Genomic DNA, 23,321 nt, shown 5'->3' on the forward strand with positions numbered 1-23,321 from the left:
ATATATATATATATATATATCTCGGCAGTGGGTGTCAGTCTGGAGTGTGGCAAATGAAACCACTGCAGTTCTGCACCAGAGGAATGACAGTGCTGATGTAAATGCTGAAAAAAATGTACATTATTGCAACTGTAGCAAAACATGGTAGCTAAATACATGTTCTAAGTGAAAAAAGATTGTCTTTTGTTTTGTTGACTCTGAAAGGGATGGTTTAATTGAAGAGTAGTCTGGCTGATATGCAAGTAATTTTTTTATCAGCTTCTGTCATCCAGATTGAGAACACAGGAAAATATGCAAGGAAAACCAGTCTGCTTGACCAAGGCTGAACATGGCTCATACAGAGCGATCTGTTTTGGTGCCAGTTGGCCACCAGCCCTCGAGCCGGGTTTCATGGGGCTTATAGGAGAGCTGGGTGGGGATCAGGGTGTGCAGAGTCCCTGCACTCATCTTTGTGTATCCTGTACAGCGTGGAAATAATTTGTGGGTACAGCTGGGACAGTCTTCAACCTGTAAAGATTATCAATGGCAAATGATACTTACCCAATGACTGGAAAAACTATATTAAAGTACCCAGAGTTCATATCCACCTCCAGCTACAGCTGTCAGCAGCAGGATGTTTTGCTATTTTGAGTGAGGCTGTAGTATGGAAAATTACTCCTGTCCCACAATTTAGAAGCATTGTCATTGTGCTGGTCTTCCAGGCAGCATTTGCATCAGCTCTGAAACACAGTTTGGCATCTGCGTGGCCTTGCAAAAGCTGGCTTTCCAGTAACCATTATAAAATGTTGTTTAGCGTAAAGATACTTCTTTTGAAGTGGTTTGGCAGCATTCCCAGTGATCCCAGAGGGAAGAGCAGCTAGGACTTGTTCTCCAGCTCTGAGGCAGCTGTCCACTGGGCTGACCAGGGTGGAGCTGTGTGTACTTTGGCTCTGCACCACAACTGGTGAGTAAAGACGCGGACTAAGTTGTCCTTGGCTTCCTGCAGTCTTTCAGTGTAGGGCTGCATAATGTGAAGTGTTGGGCCAGCAGCTGCAGGGTTTGCAGAGGCTCTGTGTGAGGGCTTGTGATGGCTGTAAGGAGAGGGAGGAGTGCAGTGCGTGGGCTTTGCTGTTGGATGCAGTAGAGCCATCTCCCTTGAAGGCTGTGGAAGTAAGTGCATGGGACAGCAATCATGCTCGAGCTAATCTTAGGATATGTGCTACAGTTGGGCTTGCCATCCTTGATTCCTTTTCTGGGTAGTGGAGAGAAGTGAGCATGGTATCTCTTGTTCTATGACTGAAAATACAATAATTGTCCCATTTCTGTCTGTGGGGTATGGGTAAACCTGTGGTGAAAAACTCAAGCCCAGACTTTTTGTAGACAGACTTTTACCCTGAGTCTAATTTGAATGTGGAGAGATTTGGTAGATGACAGAGGAGGGGAGTACTGAGGAGCTAGTTCAAAAATTGGCTTGAGAAGCTTTCTGTTCCTGTGACTTTTCAGAGGGTGAGTGACATACGGTCTGGATCAGATGCAAATTTTGCCTGAGTCTCCCCTATTTCAGGCATGTGGTATCTCCTGCATATCTTGGCGAAGACCTGTATCACATACTCTCCCCTGGTTTTCCTGGGAAGGGGGCTGAGTTTTCCAACCCAGGAAAGCAGCTGGTGTTCCCCCTTCCAAGGGTGGTCAGTAGCGCCTGTTTGGTCCTGTAAATCCAGAGCAGGCAAATAGCCATGGTGTCCCATGTAAGATGTAATGGACATTGAGTAGCCCCATCCTGCAGCTCTTAATTCCTTTTTTCCAGTCATCTGCTGCCGACCCACTGTGGCTGCTGGAGTATGCTGAAGGCATTTTGTGCTTTTTTTCCAAAATATGAAGAGAGAGCAGTCCTTGTAAAATACTGCTTAAAACGAACAAACCAATAAAACAACCACAAAACAAAACCCACAACCCTCCAAAACCCCTTTAAATAACCGATCTTTTTACCCCTAGTTGGAAATTATATGCAAAAACAAACATATACTACTTGCCCCAGTCTCCTTCTGTCTGGAAACAAAAGATGTTTCTCCTTTCGGGACCCCATTATTTTCTGGAAGGAAATTATTGAACCTCCCATCAAGTAATGGAATAGGTGTTTATTAGCTATGCTAGGCAGAAAATTTAAGAATGTGCATTCAGTCTTAAAAATAAATGAAATCTCATTATTTTAAAACAAAATGAAGGTATCTTCCAGTCACCTTAGAAGACATAGCACAAGGAAAGACATACAGCCATCAGATTGTGGGGAAAAAGAGAGTTAAAAAAAAAATTGTACTTCCAAAATGCTGTTTGTCAGATCTATCAAGAAAAGTGATTGTGTTGAGCACTGGGATTCATAGACAGGAAAGGTTAATGAGGGTGAGGATTAGATAAATGTTGGTAACTGCAGGTGCAATGAACATAAAATGCTATGAATTTACAGTATAAAAGTCAAGCCAGGCCCATCTGATAGCTTTCTGTGATAACTGATTGTCTAGGGAAAGAAAATACAATAAATGTAATCAATCTGTATTTTCAGTAAGACCCTTGAAATGGTGGCACATGGAGAGTTACTGTTTCAGTGGAGAAGGAGGAGAATGTTCAGCAGTAACTAGGAAGTTGTTAAAGCAAATATAGTGAGTTGTGCTGGAAGTAGAAGCATCAGGCTCAACGGGCAGTTCACAGCTGAACTTCTTAATATATTTTAACTCCCATGCCTTGACACAGGCTAGGATTGCACTACTTAGAGCATGAGCTAAAATTGAGAAAACAAGGTCACTGCAAAGGATAATCAAAATAATAAACAGATGAAACAGAAAGACTCATTTTTTTTTCTGTAAGAAGAGAACTTGCTGATCGCAGCATGACCATCAGATGTGAAGATAATCTGAATGCGAATTGCGACAAAGACACATTTATTTCTAGTCTGTATCAGGTGATTTTTCCAGCAGAGATGAGGAATTACTTTACTGGAACATGGCTTATTTACCTGACACTAGGTACACTAGGAGAACATATGCTTCTTGTCTATAAATAGATCATGGTAAAAACAAGTGAAGGAAAATAATTTAAGTGCAGGGAAAGTTTTGCAAGAACAAGTGTTTGGACTGAGCATGAATAAATTGAACCTGAAAGCTGGGTGGAAAAGAGAACCATTTGTGAAGTGTGATTCTGTAGTCATCTTCTAGAGAGAGTAGTATGAACAAAATACCTAAGCTATGTTAAAATGAATCTGGATCAGGTTATAAATAGGATTGTGTCATATATTGCCCATAGAAGTACTGGATTGAATTTGATACCCTTGATACTTTTCCTAATTTTATAATCCAGTAGACACAGGATCATAAATATGGTAATTACTTTATTTTTTCAGTAAGATATTTTTTGTATTTCTGTTAAAATTCCATGCAAGTCCGAATTTTTCCAACAGGGTAATGTCACTCATTGTCTTATCTTTACTGTATCATTTAACAAAGCATTTGCAGTGTCATACTCAGAATGTTTCTTGGTTTTATGTGACATCCATTGTTGAGTCCACAATGAAAATATTGTGTAGAAACTTAGGAAGATTGACAATTAGCAGGACTAACTCCTGGTCTGCAATAGATCAGGCTATATAGTGAAAGGCCTCTACTTTCATTCCTGTTTTTCTCTTGCAGCACAGGTATCCCTGAAAGGAGGGATTAGGGAGGCAGTACTCTCAGAGTAGCAATAACCTTTATATGTATATATATAAAGTATATACATATATATAAAATATACCAAATATGTCCAGTGGCTCATTTGATAATAAACATCTAGTGCATTTAATGTACTTGACTATAAATTGTATCCCAATATTCTTGAATTATTTTATGTTTCAAATTATGTACATAAAATCCCTGCTGTTTCTTTGGTATTTCCAACGTTTCTACTTTCTTCTATCTCAGTAGTATTAGGAAAGTGGGTTTTGACTGCTATAGATGAAGCCTTGCTTTTTTTCCAGGTGCTCATTTCTACAGAGATTATTTTTCCTTCCAGTAAGGCAGTAAGGACTTGTGTGTGTGTCTCCTGCAGAGTGTCTTAGCTCTTTTCTGAGAGCATTCATGTATAAGAGAGCTTTCGGTGAAAAGTTCAGTTAATACAATGCAATTTCTTCAAATTACTCCCCTCCTTCCTTCCTGCCTTTCTTACTCCCTCCCTGCCTTCGTCCCTTTGTCTCAGCAGAAATACCTGGCTCTTCAAGCCCTTCACACCCTAATTCGGGCCAACAATTTGCTTTTCATTAGTGTTTGGGCAATTAGTTAATTGCTGCACTGTCCCCTGGTCTGCTTTCTCTAGCATCATTGATTGAACCATGATTCTACATAAACTATATAATCTGTGAATTTCTTAATATCTAAAGTGTCATCCTGATTTAATGCCTGATTTAATATATCCCGTCTTAGACCCAGTTTTTCCATGTCCTTTGTACTACATCCTCGTTGAAGGTTGTGTTGGCATAGCTGTGGCTACTGAAAGCTTTTGTCTCTACGATAAAATGGCTAACCAGCTCTTGCTGCACTATGTGGGATCCCTCCAAGTTGAAGATTATTTTCCTATTTGATTTTGATTGAAAATGCAAATTTCTGTACTGTAGTTCATAGCCTGAAATAGTTTGGGTTGGTTTTGGATAGAGTTAACCTGGAAGCTGTTCTACAGGAGCACACCTGGTGTGATCTAGCTGCCCATCGCCTTCTGGTCCATGGGTTACTGTAGATATTGGGTCTTTAGCTCTGCTGTTTGCTGGAGTACACGCAGATACTGTGTCTGGAAATTCACCAGCTACATACTGTATTAGCAGTACACTTAATGTCCTTTTCTGTCTAACAAGTCTGGAGTATCTGTAAGTCATCTGGTTGCTTACATGTGCTTGGACTGGCCTAAAAATTAAAGAGAGTGTTTAAAAAGAATTGATGCATTGGGTTTGTCTCTTCCTGTCCTTCTGCATTTCAGCCTGAGATGTTGCTGTTCATTCTGTTGCCTGGGGCTGTAACAAACACTCCCCTCGTTTACAGAAACCTCTGTGGCTCTGAAAGTGTTCCTATGGATGTCTTCACAAAAATCTGTTAGAAGTTTTTGCTCTACCTGCATAACTCTTTGGTCAGTTTACTTAGAAACAAGGCATCTATACAGATCCTTTCCTTTGAACTGCCTTCCCTTAAAACAGGCAATATTTAAATGACGGGCGTCTGTCTCATGGTTAGGTGTTGACCTACTGACCACGTTGTACATGACCTCCTGAAAACTGCTGAGATACCTGCCCTCATGGTAACTGTGAAGCAGAGCAATGCTGCTTTCTGGCATTTCCATACCTGGACGAAGGAGGATGAATGATGCTGCTACAAGATTTATGTGAAATCGCATTTCTATTGTTCAAGTGCAGTTTGATATTAAAACTGGGATTTATCCCAAAATATGTTTTCTTTAAATAATTGAAAATATTATTTTATTTTGATATAGTATATTGCAGTGTATTGGCAGAATTTCTGAGGACATGTTTAAATAGAAATAAAGGCCAGCCTTAGACAATTTGCTTAAAAAGTGTACCTGAAGCTCTGAGTTAATTGATATAAGAATTAAGGTTTTAATGTGTCCTTCTATTTTTGTATGTATATTTAAAATAGCTGGGGGGTGAAAAAGTATTTAGTTGTATCTGAAATCATTAGGAAAGAAAATTGATAGATATACATGCATTTCATTTTTAATATTTTTAGCCCAGTGATGATTCTTGTTCATGTATACAAGTGTCTTGTCATCACTGGCTTTATACTTTGTTCTAGGGCAATTTGAAGTTTAGTATTGCACTTTGATATAGAAGACAAAAGATAAAATTTGTTAGTTTCCCCTTGTGACCATTCCTTCAACTGAGTGTTTTTTATCAGTGTCAGTCTTAGCCAAAGGGAAAATAATATTTTGTAGGTTTCTTATGTAAAGAAACCCCAATATCAAAGGGAGATAACTACTTTATCTCCAAAAGACAATGAGAACAGTGAAATATGTTAAGTTGCACTTTAAAAAAGGACATGTGCTAGGCCCCCAGGAGTGCTTATTGTGCTGCTATAGTCTAAACTTTAACTGTGCTAAGTATGTTTAAAATTTGTCGGGATGACAGAATATTTATGAATACCTCAGTCTGTTAATGGGATGTTAATTCTGGTTAGAAAGTGTCTAGTACTGTAGTGGTGAGAGCACAGAAGCTGAAACAAGGATTGCTGAAAGAAGAGTAGCTAATCAGCATTTTCAACTGTATGTATTAACCAGCACTCCCTTTTCTGTGTGGCTCAGACTAAATCACCCTAACAACAAACCTCCTTTTCTTTTGCTGTATTCTAGTTTCTTTAAAAATTTATTTTTATTTTTCTAAGGACTGGATAAAAGCAGCTTTGGGTGCTTCACTGTGGTTTTTTTCCTCATTGCAAAGAGATTACAGTACATTGATATCCTATATTGATATCCATTGAATCCTATCCTATCCTAGTATCTTAAGTAACCCTCCTATCCTATATAGCTTCATATAAAAGTATGGGATATGGTTTGAAAAAGGAAACAACTGTAGATAGTATTATATCAATTTTTAACATTCAGCTTCTTACCAACAACATTTAAACATGTATTCACTATTATGTCATCCAGACAATTTTGTATACAAAGAATCTATTTTTTTATACAGGCAAATTTAGATTCTTTGTATACAAACAGATGAAACAGCTTAATTTCAACAGGTAATCAACAATATGAAGATTTTGTTCATAAAGTAAGAATTAGATATTTAATTTTAATTACTTTTAGTTTGATGCAATTATCTGTTCTACAAGAGTCCAGCTTTTATTGGAGATGGTGATTCTTACTCTGTTTGCTGGCTGCAGGAGTAAAGCAGGAAAACTTTTATGTGTACACTTCTGAGTTAACACTCATCTCTGCAGTAAAGCAATTTTATATCTGCCATTAAACATGCATTTAGAAACAGACATAAAGGGACTTATTCATACCTCAAAAGTGTATTTTCATGGTTTCAGCATGCTTTGGATGAGGTTCTAAATGTATTTCCTAAATCAAAAAAGGTATAAATTGAATCTGGTTTAACCTGTGACTGCAGTATAGTCAAAAGCTTGTAGAAAAAACTGGATAAATACACATAAATCGTCCTTGCTGCTGAAGAAATGCAGAGATTCAAAGTTTATTTCCAAAACAAAGTTTATTTCTAAAACTGAATGCCCCATTTTGTCTTCCATCTTTTGACTCATGTTGCTCTAATTTTAAAAAGTGGTACCTCAAGAGTTTCACTTCTCCCAGTGAATCTTTTTCCTCCCATCTGTCCATGCACTGGAATTTCTCTTTCCTCTTCTGAATTTTGATTTGAATAGCTGCTCTTTATCTTCTTGGTGGCTGCTGAGGAGTGTAGTGATTCCTCAAAATAAGTATGTCTGATTGAAGTCTGCCTCCTGCAGTGACTGTATCCCCACTGACAAGATGTGAGTTAGCTGAGTAACCAGCTTGAATTCTTCCTATAGTTTCCCAGATCTTCCTTTCATAGCCTAACTTAATGGAAGCAATAACATTAAGGAAGAATTACAGCTAGTAATAACCATTGTATTAATTAAAGCTTTTCAGTTAGTCCTGTGGTTCACTGTGCTGGTGCAAGATGGACACACCACTGAGGCATCCACACCACCAATTGCGAGTCATTCAGTTCTGCTTGACTTGTCCATCTGCAGGGTCCTGTGATTCATCTTCCCAGCCTTTCAGGGGTTGGTGCTGGTGTAAAACTTCTGGAGTGAAAAGTCTTACTAAGGTCCTCTTGGTTTTCCTGAATCCTTTCAGAATTTTGATTCATTCTTATATGTTGTTCAGGAGCATATGTCCTTCTCACAGTCAGAACTTTGTGCAGTCACAAGGCTACCTCTTAAGAAGCCACTAGGGCTAAAGAAGTGGCACACATAATAAACATGTACCATTTGAGAAGCCTAGGGTATCCTGTCTTGCTTCCAGCTGCCAGTCCAAAAGACACAGGTTTTCCAGATGTCACATGTTGGGCAGTTATCTTGATAGTCCAGAACATCCCAAATGGTACTGGGATGGTCACTTTGTTTGAGCAACTGAATCTTAGGTCACACATGGACATTAACCCTTCTGACTACTAATGCCATGTGTCAGGGTTGGGAGCTGCTTTCTGCTTCACAGGGATGGGAGTCAGTGGCTGGAGGACAGATACCTGTTGCCATTTGTGTTGTGGAATTCCCATGACATTTGCATTGGCTCACAAGTTTGACAGAGATCTGCAGGTGACCCATACTCTTTTGTAGCAGCAGGTCCTGGTTAGGCAGGTTCTCTCTGGGATTCGAGTTGACACAAAGGCTACTCCAAAAGTTACTGGATTAATTTGCTGTACAGTTTCAGTGAGTTTTGCAATTGAGCATTCCTTTTAAAAGTGTATAATTGAAATCACCCACTTCAGTCATTTCTACTATATATGCCCAAGCCAGAAGATTTCAGGCAGGTTACACACAATGAGATAAGCCCGTAGTTGTTGCTTTTTATTGAGTATGCATGGAAACACATCTGGGTCTGACATAAACAGTTGCAGACTGACTGGAAAAAGAAAGAAGAATTACATATTCACATCTAGTCAAACTGTAATATAAACAGTTGTCTGAAAATTGAAGACTGATACCTTCAATTTATATTGCTTATCCTGATGTGCTGCTTTCTGCATCCATCTAGGGGGTTGAATGGGACATTCCATCTTATTCCGTATCGTGTTGTCATTGATGCATAGTTCTAATCTCAGAATGGTTAAACTTAGTGGCCAAGCTTGCAGCAGAGTAAACACAGGTTATCATGTGAGTGGCTGAACTATATTTGGGCGTGAACAATCAAAATGTTTGGTTTAGAAAGAATTTTGCAGCAATTGCTTCAAGCAAGTCTCCTTCGTTCTGGTTTTCATTTGCCTATATTATAGCACAGAGCTCTGTTCTAATATATTGGTTCCATATTGGATGACTAAATTTGTAATTCCTGTGACAACTCTGTTGAGCTGAATGCCTTCATATTACTCATTGATACCCTCCACTGATGGAGACTCTGCCAGTTCCTTTACTGTTGATGTCCAGTGGTTGTTTTTTTCTCACAGAGGAACTCACAATAGGAAAAGGTATGCACCAGCACATTTATCTGGAAATACCTTCTGAAGCCATTTGGTGTACCTGGGCACTGAAGAACTGTTCTGTTGTGAGCTCGATTAAGGATCTTTAATTTTATTTTTGCAACCATGGAACTGATATATTGGAGTGCTGGAAAGAAAGAGGATCAAGTTTTATCTTCTAGAAACATGTATTGTAATACACATTAAGTAATTCTGTAGCAGTTGCTTAATATCTTCTCCCAGAGGGAGCTACCTTTCTCCTGTTCTAGCCTCTTTGAAGTGACTTTTCTTGTGAATAAATTGGATGAGATCCCTATGATATGCTCTGGAGACCACCTATTCTTGTAGTTCACTCTTCTGCTGAGCCCACACTGTTCACACACTTAAATATGCCGAGCTTGGTAATTGCATCTTTCACCCACTCTGTAACTTCTGAGTCACTGCATTAAGTCTCCCAGGAGCACCATGTGCTCCTTTTTGTACAATGAACTGACCGACTTCCTTTGGTTTTGCAATAACATAACATCTACTGCTTCTGGGGCGGGTAACAAAGTGCAAATGAAGTGGCTGTGCTGGAACAGCATCCCCAGTGTGGCTGCCTATGCCAGCTTTTTTGAAAGCTGCTGAGGTCAGGTTTTGTCCTGATCTCCACTCCCATTCCTGCACCTTCTTTAGAAACTTGGTTAAAGGTTTAATTGTATCTGCAAACATGGATACAGAATTCTGGGGAAGAATAAAACTTGCAAAAGGTCTCAGCTTATGTGAACTTGCAGAGCAAGGAGCTTCATGTTAATTTTTCTCATTCATCTTTCTAAGGTGATTAGTCTATTCCTAAATACTTTTCTCTTTCATGTACCACTTGATCTGTTCATTAGTTCACTTAGAAGTGAATAACTCCCAAAGTTATGGTTTATGTTTGTATAATTCACTCTTTCAGTGGTGTTTGAGTCTGACTGTAGGTTAATGCATCATCTGTTAGTAAAATTACATGGATTTGATCAGCCTGTGATAAATTTTTCTATGTTTGGTTGATATGAATGTTGCATAAAGCTAGAGGACAGTGAAATTCTGGGGCAGTAGCTTGCAAAAGAGTATTGCTGCCCTGCAAATGTAGAGGGAAATTCTTCCCATCCTTGCCCTCATAACAAAATCCTAAAGAGAGCATATGCTAAATCTGTTCTGCCAGGCCCTGGCATTTTTTGCTATAACAGGTGTGGTTTATGGTATAACAGAATTAATTGCTCAAAATCCAACCATTACCCAGTAAATCCTGCTGTCTGCTTTTACGGTAGGCCAGATTGGAGCATCAGAAAGGCCTCATCTTTGTGCAATTATTTGTTACTCCAGTAAGCTTTTTTATGTGGTTTGGGGATGTTTTTACTGCTTCTGTGGTTGATGGTCTGGACTCAAAAACTTTGCCATACTCTTGCAGTCTAATTTCTTTTGAAACTCTGATTGGAGAAAAGCCTCTACCCATTCATCTCTAGTTGAGCTTCTGGAGCTTTTAGGGCAGCCCATTCATACACTTCAGGAGTAATTTCTGACTGCTAGTCTGACAGCCTTTCCCAACTCTTCGAACATGGATTTTCCAAATCCAGTATCATTTCATGTTCTTGTGATAATAGCATGACAGAGATTTCTTTCTCTCTGTCTTTTGGGAGCATTAAGTTGCACTCAAAATGTTCCAGTACCTCTCCAGGAGCAGTTGGGTCAATTTATTTTTAATCTCCTGGTGTGCCCAGTATAAGATTCCGGGTTAATTATTAACACCAGAGCATCAGAGCATCTATTCTGGGTTCTTTCAATGCAAGGATGGTGGTAATGAGTAATCTGGGTTCTGTATTCTATAATATTCCTGCCAAACTGTAGGCTTTCTTCCAGGCTGGGTTTTTGGTTTAGCTAGTTAGATAAGGTCCAGCAAGTTGAAATCGTTTTGTCACTTCCTTATCTGTCAGGTACACAAATTGATGATGGACTTAGGTCTTATTTTTGTTTACCTCTATCTCTTGCTAAGAAAATTTTTGTTTCTAACACACTTTCTTTGTTTAGCTTCTGCTAACTGCTCAGACTTTTCAAAGCAATTTTCTTCATGTGCTTCCACTAAACCATCAGAAATACATTATTTCTCCCTGTGAAACACCTAGCTTAGCAAGTTTAGAGAGGTGTGTTCAGGGACGAATATGAACAGATGAATATTTGGCTTCCCTATATGCATCTACCAGAAAATCAGGTGATGCATCAAACATAGAAACATGCTTGACATTAGGCATCTCTTCCAGAATTTTTATCCTTAAAGGTATTGGAGATGTTTGCCTTTTATGTTTATTTCATTATTTTGATTCTAAATTTAACCAGAAGTAGTTTCCTTTTTGAAAGACTGATGTCACTGAAGATTGTGTGTGCTACTTTGGTTATCCTCCTCACCATTGCTTTGGAGGGCAACAATCTTTCATTTGGCTTCTGCCTTAGCACAAGGAAGAGTTGTGAATCCTGGGGCTTTGGCTTATAAAGCTGTGTTCTGTAGCTTGAGAGCTTCTGTGGGCAGTGCTCTTCTTTCTCCTCTTCTGGTTTTTACTCTTTCCATCCAGTTTATTCAAACCTTCATGAAAACACAGGTTTGAATTCTTAATGGCTGCCTTCTCCTTGACAGTACTATTACAAAGACTGGGCGTTGCAGTTTTTAACATTCATTTTTTCTCTGTGCTCTGACTGGGCATTGCTTTATCACTTTTATATATTCTATGTATGGTTTTGATGCATCAGTTTTATGTAAATTTTATGACAGTTTTATATTCTTAACATTTTTCTTACTGCTGATTCTAGCATCATTCTTTCCAACCAGAATGTGGCTTGAAATCCACTAGTGTTCCATTTGTTGTCCTGGCTAATGGTGTATTCAGTTGACAAAACTGTTACCATCATGCTCATTATGAGTTTCTCCAAAGTCATGGTGCTTTTTTTATCCTCCTTGTTTACGTGTCTGACAAATATCATCTCCTGCAAAGTGGTGTTGTTTTGCTTTTGCTGTTTACTACAGCTTGTGCAGTCCTGTGTGCTTGCTTTTCTGGATTACAGCTAAGTTCTCCATAAGTTTTCTCTTTTATCTGTATTTTGTGTGCTTCAGTATGATTATGATGATTGGAGCCCGGCCTGTCTTCCAAGAGGTTCATGTTTTGGTTGAGGACTTTGCAGGTCATTCTCAGCACTGGAACTTTTGTATGTTTATGTATCTCCAGCACATCCAAAGCAATTTTGATGGCAATGACTTTATCTCGGTCTTTCCCTAAATACTGTCTGAGCATTGTGTCCCAGATTTCAAGTCTTTTATCAGTGACTATTTTAGTTCACTCCAATACTCCAAGACTGTCTCTAAATCACTCAAGAGTACTGCTCTGTACTTTTATCTTCTTTTTGTACTCTGTTTAAGAATCTCTCATATCTTTAATATTCACATGGGTCACAACATTCCTTGAACTATTTTGGTGTAGTTCCATAATTAATCTTTCCTGTCAGAGGTAACGGAAAATGATTAAACACATCAAGTGTCTCAGAAGCACTTGTTGTCAGAAATAAAGCTATTTTTATCTCGTCTCCCATTGCTTTGCAAAGTCAAATGCTGCTTAATTCTTTTCCAGATGACCTTCATATTTTCAGAGACCGATTGCATCTCAGGAGACTTGAAACTGCTTTCCCAGCCCACCTGTCTCTTGGTGCTTTTGTTTATTTGGACAGGATGTTTTCTCCAGTGGTTGTGCCAGCCTGTGTCATGAGTGGAGTGGAACAGGCACTTGTTGCAGCCGTGAGGCCTGGTAGGCCTCTCTGGTGGGCAGTCGCCTAAGGGCAGAAATGCCTAGTCATGGTGACTGGGCCAAAATAGCCCTTCTCCCGCGCTCCGACCCTCTGTTATCTCCCTGTAAGACAATAGGTCACTTTCTACCCCGACTCATATTATTGGACCCCTTCTCAAAACCTCGGTACCCTATAAAAACCCCACTTTTCCCCCAGCTCAGTAGAAGTGCTGTCCCTGAAACCCTTCACAGAAGAAACTAATAAAGATTCATTTGTGGAACTTCATACGGCGCTTCTCCTCTCTCTCCCTGCGTCTGCCAAGGCACCTTAGCAAGCTTATGAGCTGAGAATCACTGCAAAAGAGCTGATCACTGCTAAGAGCTGAAAATCACTATAACTAAGCTTGCTAAGTGTTGCCTGTGCCTGGGAGCTTTGCCGGAGTTGCTTGGGCAGGGGGGTACGTAGGCGCACCCCTAACCAGGAACAACCAAGGCAGCCAAGACCGACTGAAGCTACCCGGAGAAAAACAAAAGGCACTTTTTCATCTCACTCTGTGTCTGGGCATTAAAAATGGCTGGAGTGAATTGTGGCCCAGAGGTGTCCCTGCGCTGCATGAGAAGTGTTTGAGATGCAGGTGGTGGCAAAAATGGGATGAGTCCCTGCCCAAGGGTGTGCCCTGTGTTTGCACAACCTCTGATGGTGCCCATGGGGTTTGAGAGAGCTCTGTGCAGTCCAGCTGCCCTCTCTCTGGCTGCCATGCCACAGGGTGCTGGCCCAGTGGGTGCCTTTCAAAGCAAGGTGAGCCTGAGACGTTTAATTCAGGGCTTCTGCCATGACATCTCAGGTTTCTGTACTTCAAAGGAGAGGTTTCCTGCAGCAGCCTCCTGACACAGTGAGATCAAGGGGGTTTTGTTTCCTTCCGCTGCACTGTGGTCACTGTGTCTCCCTCTGCATATCTAACTTTGATAATGTTCGTTATCAGTGCATAGGGTGTGTGAAAGTAAAAGCCTTCCAAGACTTTCATCTGCTCTAAAATTCAATAGCAAAGTGTAAAAATAACTCTTACCTGCTTTCTTATTTTTCAGGTTTGTTTTTTTCCCCCTTCTAATATTTTTAGAGTACCTGCAATGCATCCTGATGCCTGTGGCTTAGCTTCATGCTTTCAGGCTGGTTTCTCCCTTTTATTCTCATGCTAGCAAAGCTCCATCTGCTTGTGATGAGAAAAAATGGTTTTCTATCTAACCACTGTGCCTTCAGATGAATATTTAATTCTTTTTTGGGTATTTTTTCTGCAGAGGTGAGTATCATGTTAAACAGAGGCACTTATTCTGGAGTTAATGCATTGGTCTATAACTTGGGGTATCTGGTTTAGTTTTTGCTTTTCTGTGCATATTGTAATATCTCTCTTTGCAATTCTTAAAATAGGAATGATATTGCTTTGTGCCTAATGTGTGGCTGCCATAAATTCATTCGTGTTCTTGAGGCATCAGAATGTTCTAAAGACCAGCATAGTGTGAAAAACAGTGACTAATGTGTATTGAGAAAGGAACTGGAACAAAGAGTATAGTTCAGATGTGTGATCAAGACTTAGAGCTGTAATTCTATCAACTTTTATGTGGAGTGAGTGTAGACTGAAAAATGCTCACTTGGTGTTCTGTGTACCATTTACCTAGCCTAAATCTTGCAAGGTTGTTGAGATTGGTCAAAAATACTAAATTAATTGAGATGGTCATCTGTAGTAATGTTGGCTAACAGACTAAAAATAAAACTGGAATGCTACATATTTGGGAAGGAATAATTGGGGAAAACCAGAGTAACTATATAACTGATATCTTTAAAAGTCCTGTGCTTTATATATGAAGATGTTATTTTACTAGTTTCGAAACATGGAAAAAACTTTAAGCAATTTCTACATAACTGTATCTGTTACTCAGTATTAAGAATATAGCTGGACTGTGAAATAGAATGTTTGCCCAAAGGCTGTGTGGGTAAAACTGAGTTAGGATCTAAGGGTGAAACTCACATTAAATGTGACATCCTTTTGTTGCAGCTTTTGATTAAAATACTTATTTTTCACGATATAAGTGAAAAAACACATTTTCCCCTCCTGGTACAAGGCACATTGTGACTAATACATACTGGTTTTTCCCATGTCATTCAAATATTTATTTCCATTTCAGAAGGGCTTTCGATGTGGAACTGAATAATGATGTTTTTGTTGGAAGTATATCAGCCCAATTTCTACTAATCAAAACTCCTTTGTATACCTTTTCCAATTAACTCTTCTCTCTTTGTATCATAGAATCGTTTAACTTGGAAAAAATCAGCCTCTCTGGGCAGCCTGTGGCAGGGCTTGAAAACCCTTTCAGTGACAAAAATTTTTCCCCACTATCCAATCTAGACTTCCCCTGGTGCAACTTGAGGCCATTTTCTGTTGTCCTGTCACTTGTTACATGGGAGAAGAAACTGATCCCCACCTGGCTACACCCTCATTTTAGGTAGTTGTAATGAATGATAAAGTTCTCCCTGTGCCTCAGTTTCTGCATGCAAAACAGGTCCTTCAGTTGCTCCTCATCAGACTTGTGCTCCGGACCCTCTGTGAGCTCCCTTGGCCTTTTCTGGACACGCTCCAGCACCTCAGTGTCCTTCTTGTGGTGAGGGGCCCAGAACTGAACACAGCATTGGAGGAGTCACCTCACCAGTGCCAAGAACAGTAACACTTTCTAATTCAGTTTCATTAATATGCAAATAGACAGTTAAAACAAAATAATTCATCTGAGCGTGGAGAGCAAGGTATTAGTGCAATTTATTTGTGAAATGAATGGTATTATTACCGGTTCAGAAGACACAGAACTTAAAATTGAGAAAATTTGTTCTAGAGGAATTAACACAAGTTATGGAATTGTGATATTCCCAATTAAAATTCTTGATTTGCTTTTGTGAAGGCAGTGCATCATGATAGATGTAAATACTGAGAACTCGGAGAATGATCCATATCAGTGCCAGACTCAGGAAGATCTTAATGATCATGGAATTTAGAGGAGTAGTCAGGCAAACAAATGTCTTTGTATTACTATGTTGTCTTTACATAGAAGATGTAAATTCTTCGACTATATAGATCTGTCCTGCCACAGAGTGGACAGTTCTCTGACACAGTAGGACTTTGTCAGATTATGAAGCTTGCGTGCCTGTGTTGAATTACTTCTGCTACCACTGCAGGACTTTGGTAGGACCTAGGCCCTGCTATGACATTGCCGGGTTTTTATTTTTCTGCCTTAGAAATGTGTTTGACCCTTCCCAGGCTATTCAGGTGTTCTGCATGGAAATGGCAGGTGTGACCTGAGTCTTTTATTATAATGGAGTGGCAACTAGTTGCCTGGGTTAGGGCAGGTGGTGGAGCCAGAGGTCTCCACTAGCTGTAGTGGGAGCTTGGGCTCACTTGTGGACAGTGAAATAAAAGATGTCTTCAGCTCAAAAGGAGTCTAACCCTAGAAAAAGGCTTCATTTGCCTGAAGGTAGCTATAGTTGCAAATTATAATTTGATGTGTTCTGTAGTATCTCAGGTGTCTCTGTGGAGCTAAGAGATGCCATTTAGGGTTTTTTCGGAGATTCAGTGTTCTGAAAGTGGAAATCCAGTTTGCTCTGAAATCTGTAAACCTGTATTAACCACCTAATTTTAGGCAAATGAATTCTGTTCCAAATTTCCATAAGCTCTCTGCCCTGTCACTGGCTTCTTCCAGCATTATTTCTATGCAGTTTTGATTGCTTCATTAATCTACATCCACAGAGCCTGGGGCCTTCAATGCACTGTTGTCTACATTTAGCATTTTTTAATGGAAATAATATAATCCTGTTTTGTGCACATTCCAGAGGGCGGACATTTAAGTGGCCTTCTTCTTGCCACCTCGCCACCTATAGAATATGTCATGTCTAAACTGAGGAACAGGTTTTGTCTGTCATCAGTGGAGAGAAATGGACTTGCAAAGAATGACTCACTTCATAACTTAGACAACAGTCTTCTCATTTTCTGTAGAGGCAGAGCAGGTGACTTAGAAAGTAAAGTTGGGTGAGATGATCCCACATTGCTACACTTCATCTTTTTTTGTTGCAGTGAGAGAGCAAATAGCGCCTCATTATGCATGTAGAGGGATAATCTGTAGCGTTCTCTTTCTCATTTCTTCATGGTAAATTGAAAGCTACTAAAATGCTGTAAGATCTCTCTCCACTGATAGGAAACAGGGAGGGCTGAGAGTTCTGGGGCCCTCAGTCCTCAAGGTGTTCTGGAGGTGGGCAGTGTACTTGCAAAGGAAGAAGACAGAGATGAAATATGTGTTTGAGAGTGTGCATGGTGGTACCTTAACATTAGAGATGGTGAAGTGGAGATGAGTCACGTCCAACAGAGGAAAAATATATGACCCCTTTATAAGAGAAAATTTGGGTGTGCAGATTTGAGTGGCAAGTGGTGACAAATTTGTTCCCATTGGCATTTTAAAAATCATATTTTAAGTGTTGGGTGTTGGTCCTGAGGCACAATGTCTTTTGTTCTTTTCTGAGTGTAACAGAGCTTTGGTGTGAAGTAAAATAAAGTCTGTACTTAAGTCAGCTCTGATTATTGGCATGAGATTTTGAAGTTGTTACTACAGTTTCTTACGAGCATCAAAACCCATTGTATTAATATGGACAGATGGTCAGGCTGCATCATGTTTATTGGAGCTGTTGATGAATAAATGAGAACATCTACACTAAAGTCTGCAACTGTGAGCTTGATTCAGACATACACATAGGTGTGGACTGTGAGTCACAGTCTCTGAGACTGTTCTCTTTGGGTTTTGGTGACCACTCTGAAAGGCTGTGGGTCTAGTCTCCTGTAGAGCCTGTGTCAGATCTGCAGATGTTTTATTTACCCCATGATGACTCAAAGGCAGCAGGCTTCTGTTTCAGGTTTTAGGGGGCTGCTGAATTGAGTGTTGATTATTGGTCTTGCCTTTAGTTGTCCTTTATTTCCAATGGTTTTTCTCCCAGCAGTGATAATTCTGCTAGAGCAGTAAAATGGTAGAATTTGCTATTTTCCTGGGTAATTAACAATGTTGATGTCAAAAATTATATTCCTAGTAATGCTGGCTACTGGAAGTGATTGTACTTCAAAGCTTGAATGGTAAGAATGTATGAAAATAAAACTCTAAACAGCAGCTATCAATAAATTAATGATGACATTTACCAACAGGCCACTGGATGGAGTGGAATTATAAGGCTTTCTACATGATTTATATTTCAGAGAGAGCTAAAAATGCGTGTGACATTTTGATATATGTTCATTTGATCTGTGGCTCTGCATTGTAAGAGTGAAGGTTCCTATCGTCACAGCACATAAGAACAAATACTGAGTGATGAGTCTCAAAATGCAAATGCAACCTGTTAGTGGAGTTATTAAGTAAGTTTTCATTCTAATGAGGGAATCTCAGAATTACAGAATCTTGGGGGGGTCAGGCAAGAAAGGACCACAGTGGTTCATTTGGTCCAGCCTCCCCACTCGAGCAGGGTCATGCTGGATCACACTGCACAGAATTGCATCCAGATGATTCTTGAATATCTTCAGTGAAACTCTCAACCCCCCTGTGCAGCCTATTTCAGTGCTTGGTGATCTGTGCTGTAAAAAAGGTCTTTCTTATATTCAGGTGGAACTTCCTGTGCATCGGTTTCTGCCTATTGCCTCTTGTCCTATAGCTCAGCACTGCTGAATGGAGTCTGGATCCATCCTCTTGCACTCTCCTTTAGATACTCACAGATGCTGATGAGGTCCCCTCTCAGTCATCTCACAGCTGAACAGGTCTAATTCCCTTGGTGTTTCCTCGTAAGAGAGATGCTCCAGTTATCCTTGCTCTTCTCCTTTGGACCTGCTCCAGGCTCTTCGTGTCTCTCTAGTCCTGAGGAGCCCAGAACTGGACACAGCACTCCAGTTGTGGCCTCAGCAGGGCAGAGCAGAGGGGCAGGATCATCTCCCCTGACCTGCTGGCAATGCTCTTCCATCCCAGTCCTCCCCAGGACACCAATGGCCTTCTTGGCCACAAGGGCACTGCTGGCTCAGGGACAGCTTTTTGTCCACCAGTACCCCCAGGTCCTTCTCTGCAGAGCTGCTTTCCAGCAGATTTCCCCCAGCCTGTCCTGGGACATAGGGTTATTTGGTGCAGGACCCTGCATTTGCCTTTCTGGAATTTCAGACAGTTCTTCTCTGCACATCTCCCCAGCCTCCTGAGGTCCTTCTGGAGGGTTGCACAGAACTCTGTTGTATTGGCCACTCTCCCACCTTTGTGTTGTCAAATCTCATATTTTTACATTTTTATCAATGACCTAGAAAAAAACCATGACAGTTTCTGCTAGTGTATAGACTACAAAAGATGGGATATTGATTCACAGAACAGTCAAATTTCTTTGATAAGCTAGGTTCAAAGAAAAGATACATTTTAGATGGCAAAGGGCTCTGGAGATATGGTAGTTTAGATGTGCCTATGCTCACTGTAATTCTGTGGCCACGTAAGCAGAAATAGTATGGTAAATTATCTGTTTTTACTGCAAGACTGCCACTGGCATATTATGTCCAATTCTGCTTCTGCAGTTAAAGACAGATGATGACAAATTGGAACAGAATCAGAGAGCAGTGAGGCTGGTTAAAAAGCTTGAAGGTAATGCCTGAAGATAATGCAAGGCTTCAGGAACTTAATCTATTTAGCTTTCAAAGGGAACATCAAGAGACTGTTATAACTGACTGTAAGATCTCAGGAAAGAAATTTGGTACAAAATATGTTCTCACAGTAAAAGATAAAATTATACAAAGACAAGTGCTTACATTCTGATGCTAGGTGTAAATAGTAAATTTTAATAGATTAAATTGAATTATTGGAATAATTTTTCAGGACCTGTGGCATTTTTTTTTTCACCAGACTTTCAAAAGTCCAGATAGGCGGTTCTGTATTCCTATATTGTGTGTTCTGATTCAAAGACTATTAAGTTCAAAGGTATTTCTTTGGTTTGTATTGTTTCAGAATTTTGGACAGTTCTTAAGATTTTTCTTCATACATCCATGAATCTGCAGATGAAGTGATATTCCCATAAAATTAAAGCCTCATTTTAAAAATTTTTGGTTAAATGCATTTGCATTTTTGTAAGTACTGGTAGTATGTCTGAACTGAATAATAGAAGTTAATAAAGCCAGAAGTGTGTTTAGTGCCTGTAATAGTATCTCATGGAAAACTGAGATGCTCTTTTTCCCAACCAACTAGCAATTTCTGATTGATATATGGTATTAATATGGTATTAAGAGGTAATTTAGGCGTTGTAAACTATTGATGAATAAATAAGACTGAGCCCCAGTACTTGAGAATAGTTGTGTTAGTTAAAATGGATTTTTGGGTCCATTAATTACAGCCTTTCTTTTCAACAGGCCCATGCTAAGGTCTGGCATCTCTACAATGACCATTTCCGTCCAGCTCAAAGAGGAAAAGTGTCCATTGCCCTTAGCTCCCACTGGATAAAACCCCAGCGTATGACTGAGAAGAACATAAAAGAATGCCAAAAATCCCTTGATTTCGTGCTTGGCTGGTTTGCTAAGCCCATATTTATTGATGGTGACTATCCAGAGAGCATGAGGAGCAACCTCTCATCTCTGTTGCCTGAATTCAGTGAGGCTGAGAAGAAGTATATCAAGGGAACAGCAGACTTTTTTGCACTTTCTTTTGGAGCTACTCTGAGTTTCCAGCTTTTGGACTCCCACATGAAATTCCAGCAGTTGGAATCAATAAGCCTGAGACAGCTCCTTTACTGGATAAACAGTGAATATAACAAACCCCAAATATTCATTGTGGAGAACAGCTGGTTTGTTTCTGGTACCACCAAGAAAGATGACGCTAAATATATTTACTATCTCAAGAAGTTCATTATGGAAACTTTAAAAGGTAGGACTGACTTTGTATTAATACATGCTTGCAAAAGTCATAATTCAGTGTAGCCTACAGAGGTGTGTTAAGGCACCAGGCTGAAAACTGACTTTAGTTTTTAGCATTCATCTTGGCACTTGTAAAATGAGACTTCAAATCCCTTTCTTGGGATGTTCTTTCCTTGAAGAACTCTCATATCTGCAGATAGCGCTGGTGAGCTTGATGCTACCATCCTTGAAGTCAGTAGGAAAATTTCTACTGTCTTTGGCAGAAGGAAGTGCAAGACATGTAAACTATTCTCAGTGGCCATAGAAAAATTACTGTACTATACATTAATAATTGCTTTCCTTATCTGAATGCATATGTACAAAACATAAGAATATATAAGGAAAGGTAAATACTATGCAATAGGAATGCCCCTGAAAAAAACCATAAGGCTGAAATAGTACATTTTAAAATGAAATATTGGAATCTTTTCATTCTGCATCTTGCCCTTGCACAAATTTTACATTTGTACAGCTGTGGGCATCAATCACATTTGAATTTCTCAGTTAAAGGAGAACTAAATGATTGAGGATACATAATCAAAATAGTTTGTTAACCTATTATTTTTTCCTAACAAGTAAGAAAGATGCACCACCTTAGATGAGACTTATTTGCCGTTTTCCCGTTTACTTCTGGCAAAACATTTTTTCAATCCTAGTTGTCATCAATAAGTTGTTTGGGTTCTCATTTTCATGGTCTTTTAACATCTAAATTTACAATTCATTAAGTGATTTACTTGTCTGCAGTTTACTATTCTTGGTTTAAAGAGTATTATTGTATCTATTAGTTCAAATGAGATAGACATTGTATTACTTTGCCATTTTCATATGGTGAATGAGAAAAAATTGCCTTCCTTTTATTCTTGGCATTAATGAAGATGCAGAGAACTCCCAAATTGGTTTAATCTGCTATTCCAGAAACTTAATTATTACAAATAAATTAAAAGATGAATAAATACCTTAGCCAGTGGATCCAAAATAAAAAGATGGAAGCAAAAGAGTAACTAACAGTTGCAAGTACAGTATCACTAGTTTGCATAAAGTCAGATGTGAGGAGGTCATTTACATGGAGGGCTCATAGTCCAGTTACCTCTGTTTCTGCTTAGATTTTAAATTGCTGGAAATACATACATGTCTTTTAATCACAGCTGGAAGCAATCTCAGTTTATAAAGTGTCTTTCCTTTTATTGTATCACTCAATAAATAATAATAACAGCAACAACAGTATGACACACTTGTCATAAGATACTGGCACTTGCCTAAACCTTTTCTAGAAATAAAAAAGAACAAAGAAAGCAGAGACAGACTGTTGAAGGGACTTTGGTATCATTAAAATGGAAAGTATTGCACCCAAATCTTCTGTTGTTAGTATCTGCAAAATCCAATGTAAATACCATAGTTCTCTATGCAATACCTTGGGGAATTTAGTTGAGAATGGTCCAAAAAAGGCATCATACTGGCTGTGAGCAGAGTTGTTGGACAGCATTAAAAAACAACCACAAAGGTACAAGCTTTCTCTCTGACAGATGGAGATATGCCTATGCAGTGCAATAAAGCAGTGTAATAGGAAGATTTTTGACATATTTACGATGAAATTCACTCCAGTGATGAAGGGACAGTAAATGGCACTGGAGCTGTAGCAGTGAGAAGCAGGGTTAATTAATTTAGACACAGAACTGCGTAACTGGGATTTTGCTATTTGCTAGATCTTGCCGGTATCTGTGCCTGATACACAGATACACACACTGCCTGTGCGTATGCACTGGTTCAGACAGAACTGCTTATTTCTGCATCAGCTTTAACAAGTGCAGCCCAGCTGGAGCAAGCCTGTACAGTAAAAAAGAATTGGTGTTGAGGGCCAGGTGTCCACACTGTATGTATTCCTGAGGGCCATTTCTGGATTAATTTCACCCCAGAGGAACCCAGGCCATGCATTCTGAGTCTACTATGTGACCTGAACTGAGGCATGATGAGGGAGATTTGCTCAAACATGTGCTCCTGATTTCACTTGAAGTGCTGATATAAGTGTCCATTCTGATAATGCATGCTGCAGGCAAGCTCTGTACATTTTTTAAACATTTATTTTTTCAATTTTCCTTTGGGAAAGGATTTTTATTTGGGATTCACAGTCCTGTTTGCTATTTTTGGTATTTCTTTTTTTTTTTTACCAGGCACCATTTAGGGTTGATTAGAGTAAATAGAGCTGTAATATAAAGTTGTTAAATATTAATTAGAGCTGTTAATTGGTTGGAGATGTCTTCTTCTGTGTGTGGTTATCTCACCAGTTACTCTGAGGTCATATTCACTTCCCTTCTCTGTCTCTGGTGCAACAAACAAATTGATTGTGCCTTGTAGAGCAGAGCTTGTTGAGTTTTAACCCGGTTCTGGCAGAGT

General features: G+C 39.5%; 1 protein-coding gene across 4 annotated transcripts in view; it reads left to right on the plus strand.

Moving 5' to 3' along the window:
* KL (klotho) overlaps window positions 1–23,321 on the plus strand; it is a 51,698-nt gene that overhangs the window by 12,810 nt on the left and 15,567 nt on the right. For 3 of the 4 annotated variants that reach the window (XR_010080026.1, XM_063394790.1, XM_063394791.1), the window contains exon 2: window positions 20,391–20,901. The exons of the other annotated variant lie outside the window; for it this stretch is intronic. Coding sequence is in view for 2 of the 3 variants with exons in the window: in XM_063394790.1 (XP_063250860.1) it covers window positions 20,391–20,901 (511 nt within the window). In the remaining variant the exon portion in view is untranslated. The remainder of the gene's footprint in view (window positions 1–20,390; window positions 20,902–23,321) is intronic. 4 annotated transcript variants of the gene reach the window in all.

This window comes from Prinia subflava, chromosome 3, assembly GCF_021018805.1.
Source record: "Prinia subflava isolate CZ2003 ecotype Zambia chromosome 3, Cam_Psub_1.2, whole genome shotgun sequence".
Classification (NCBI taxonomy): Eukaryota; Metazoa; Chordata; class Aves; order Passeriformes; family Cisticolidae; genus Prinia; species Prinia subflava.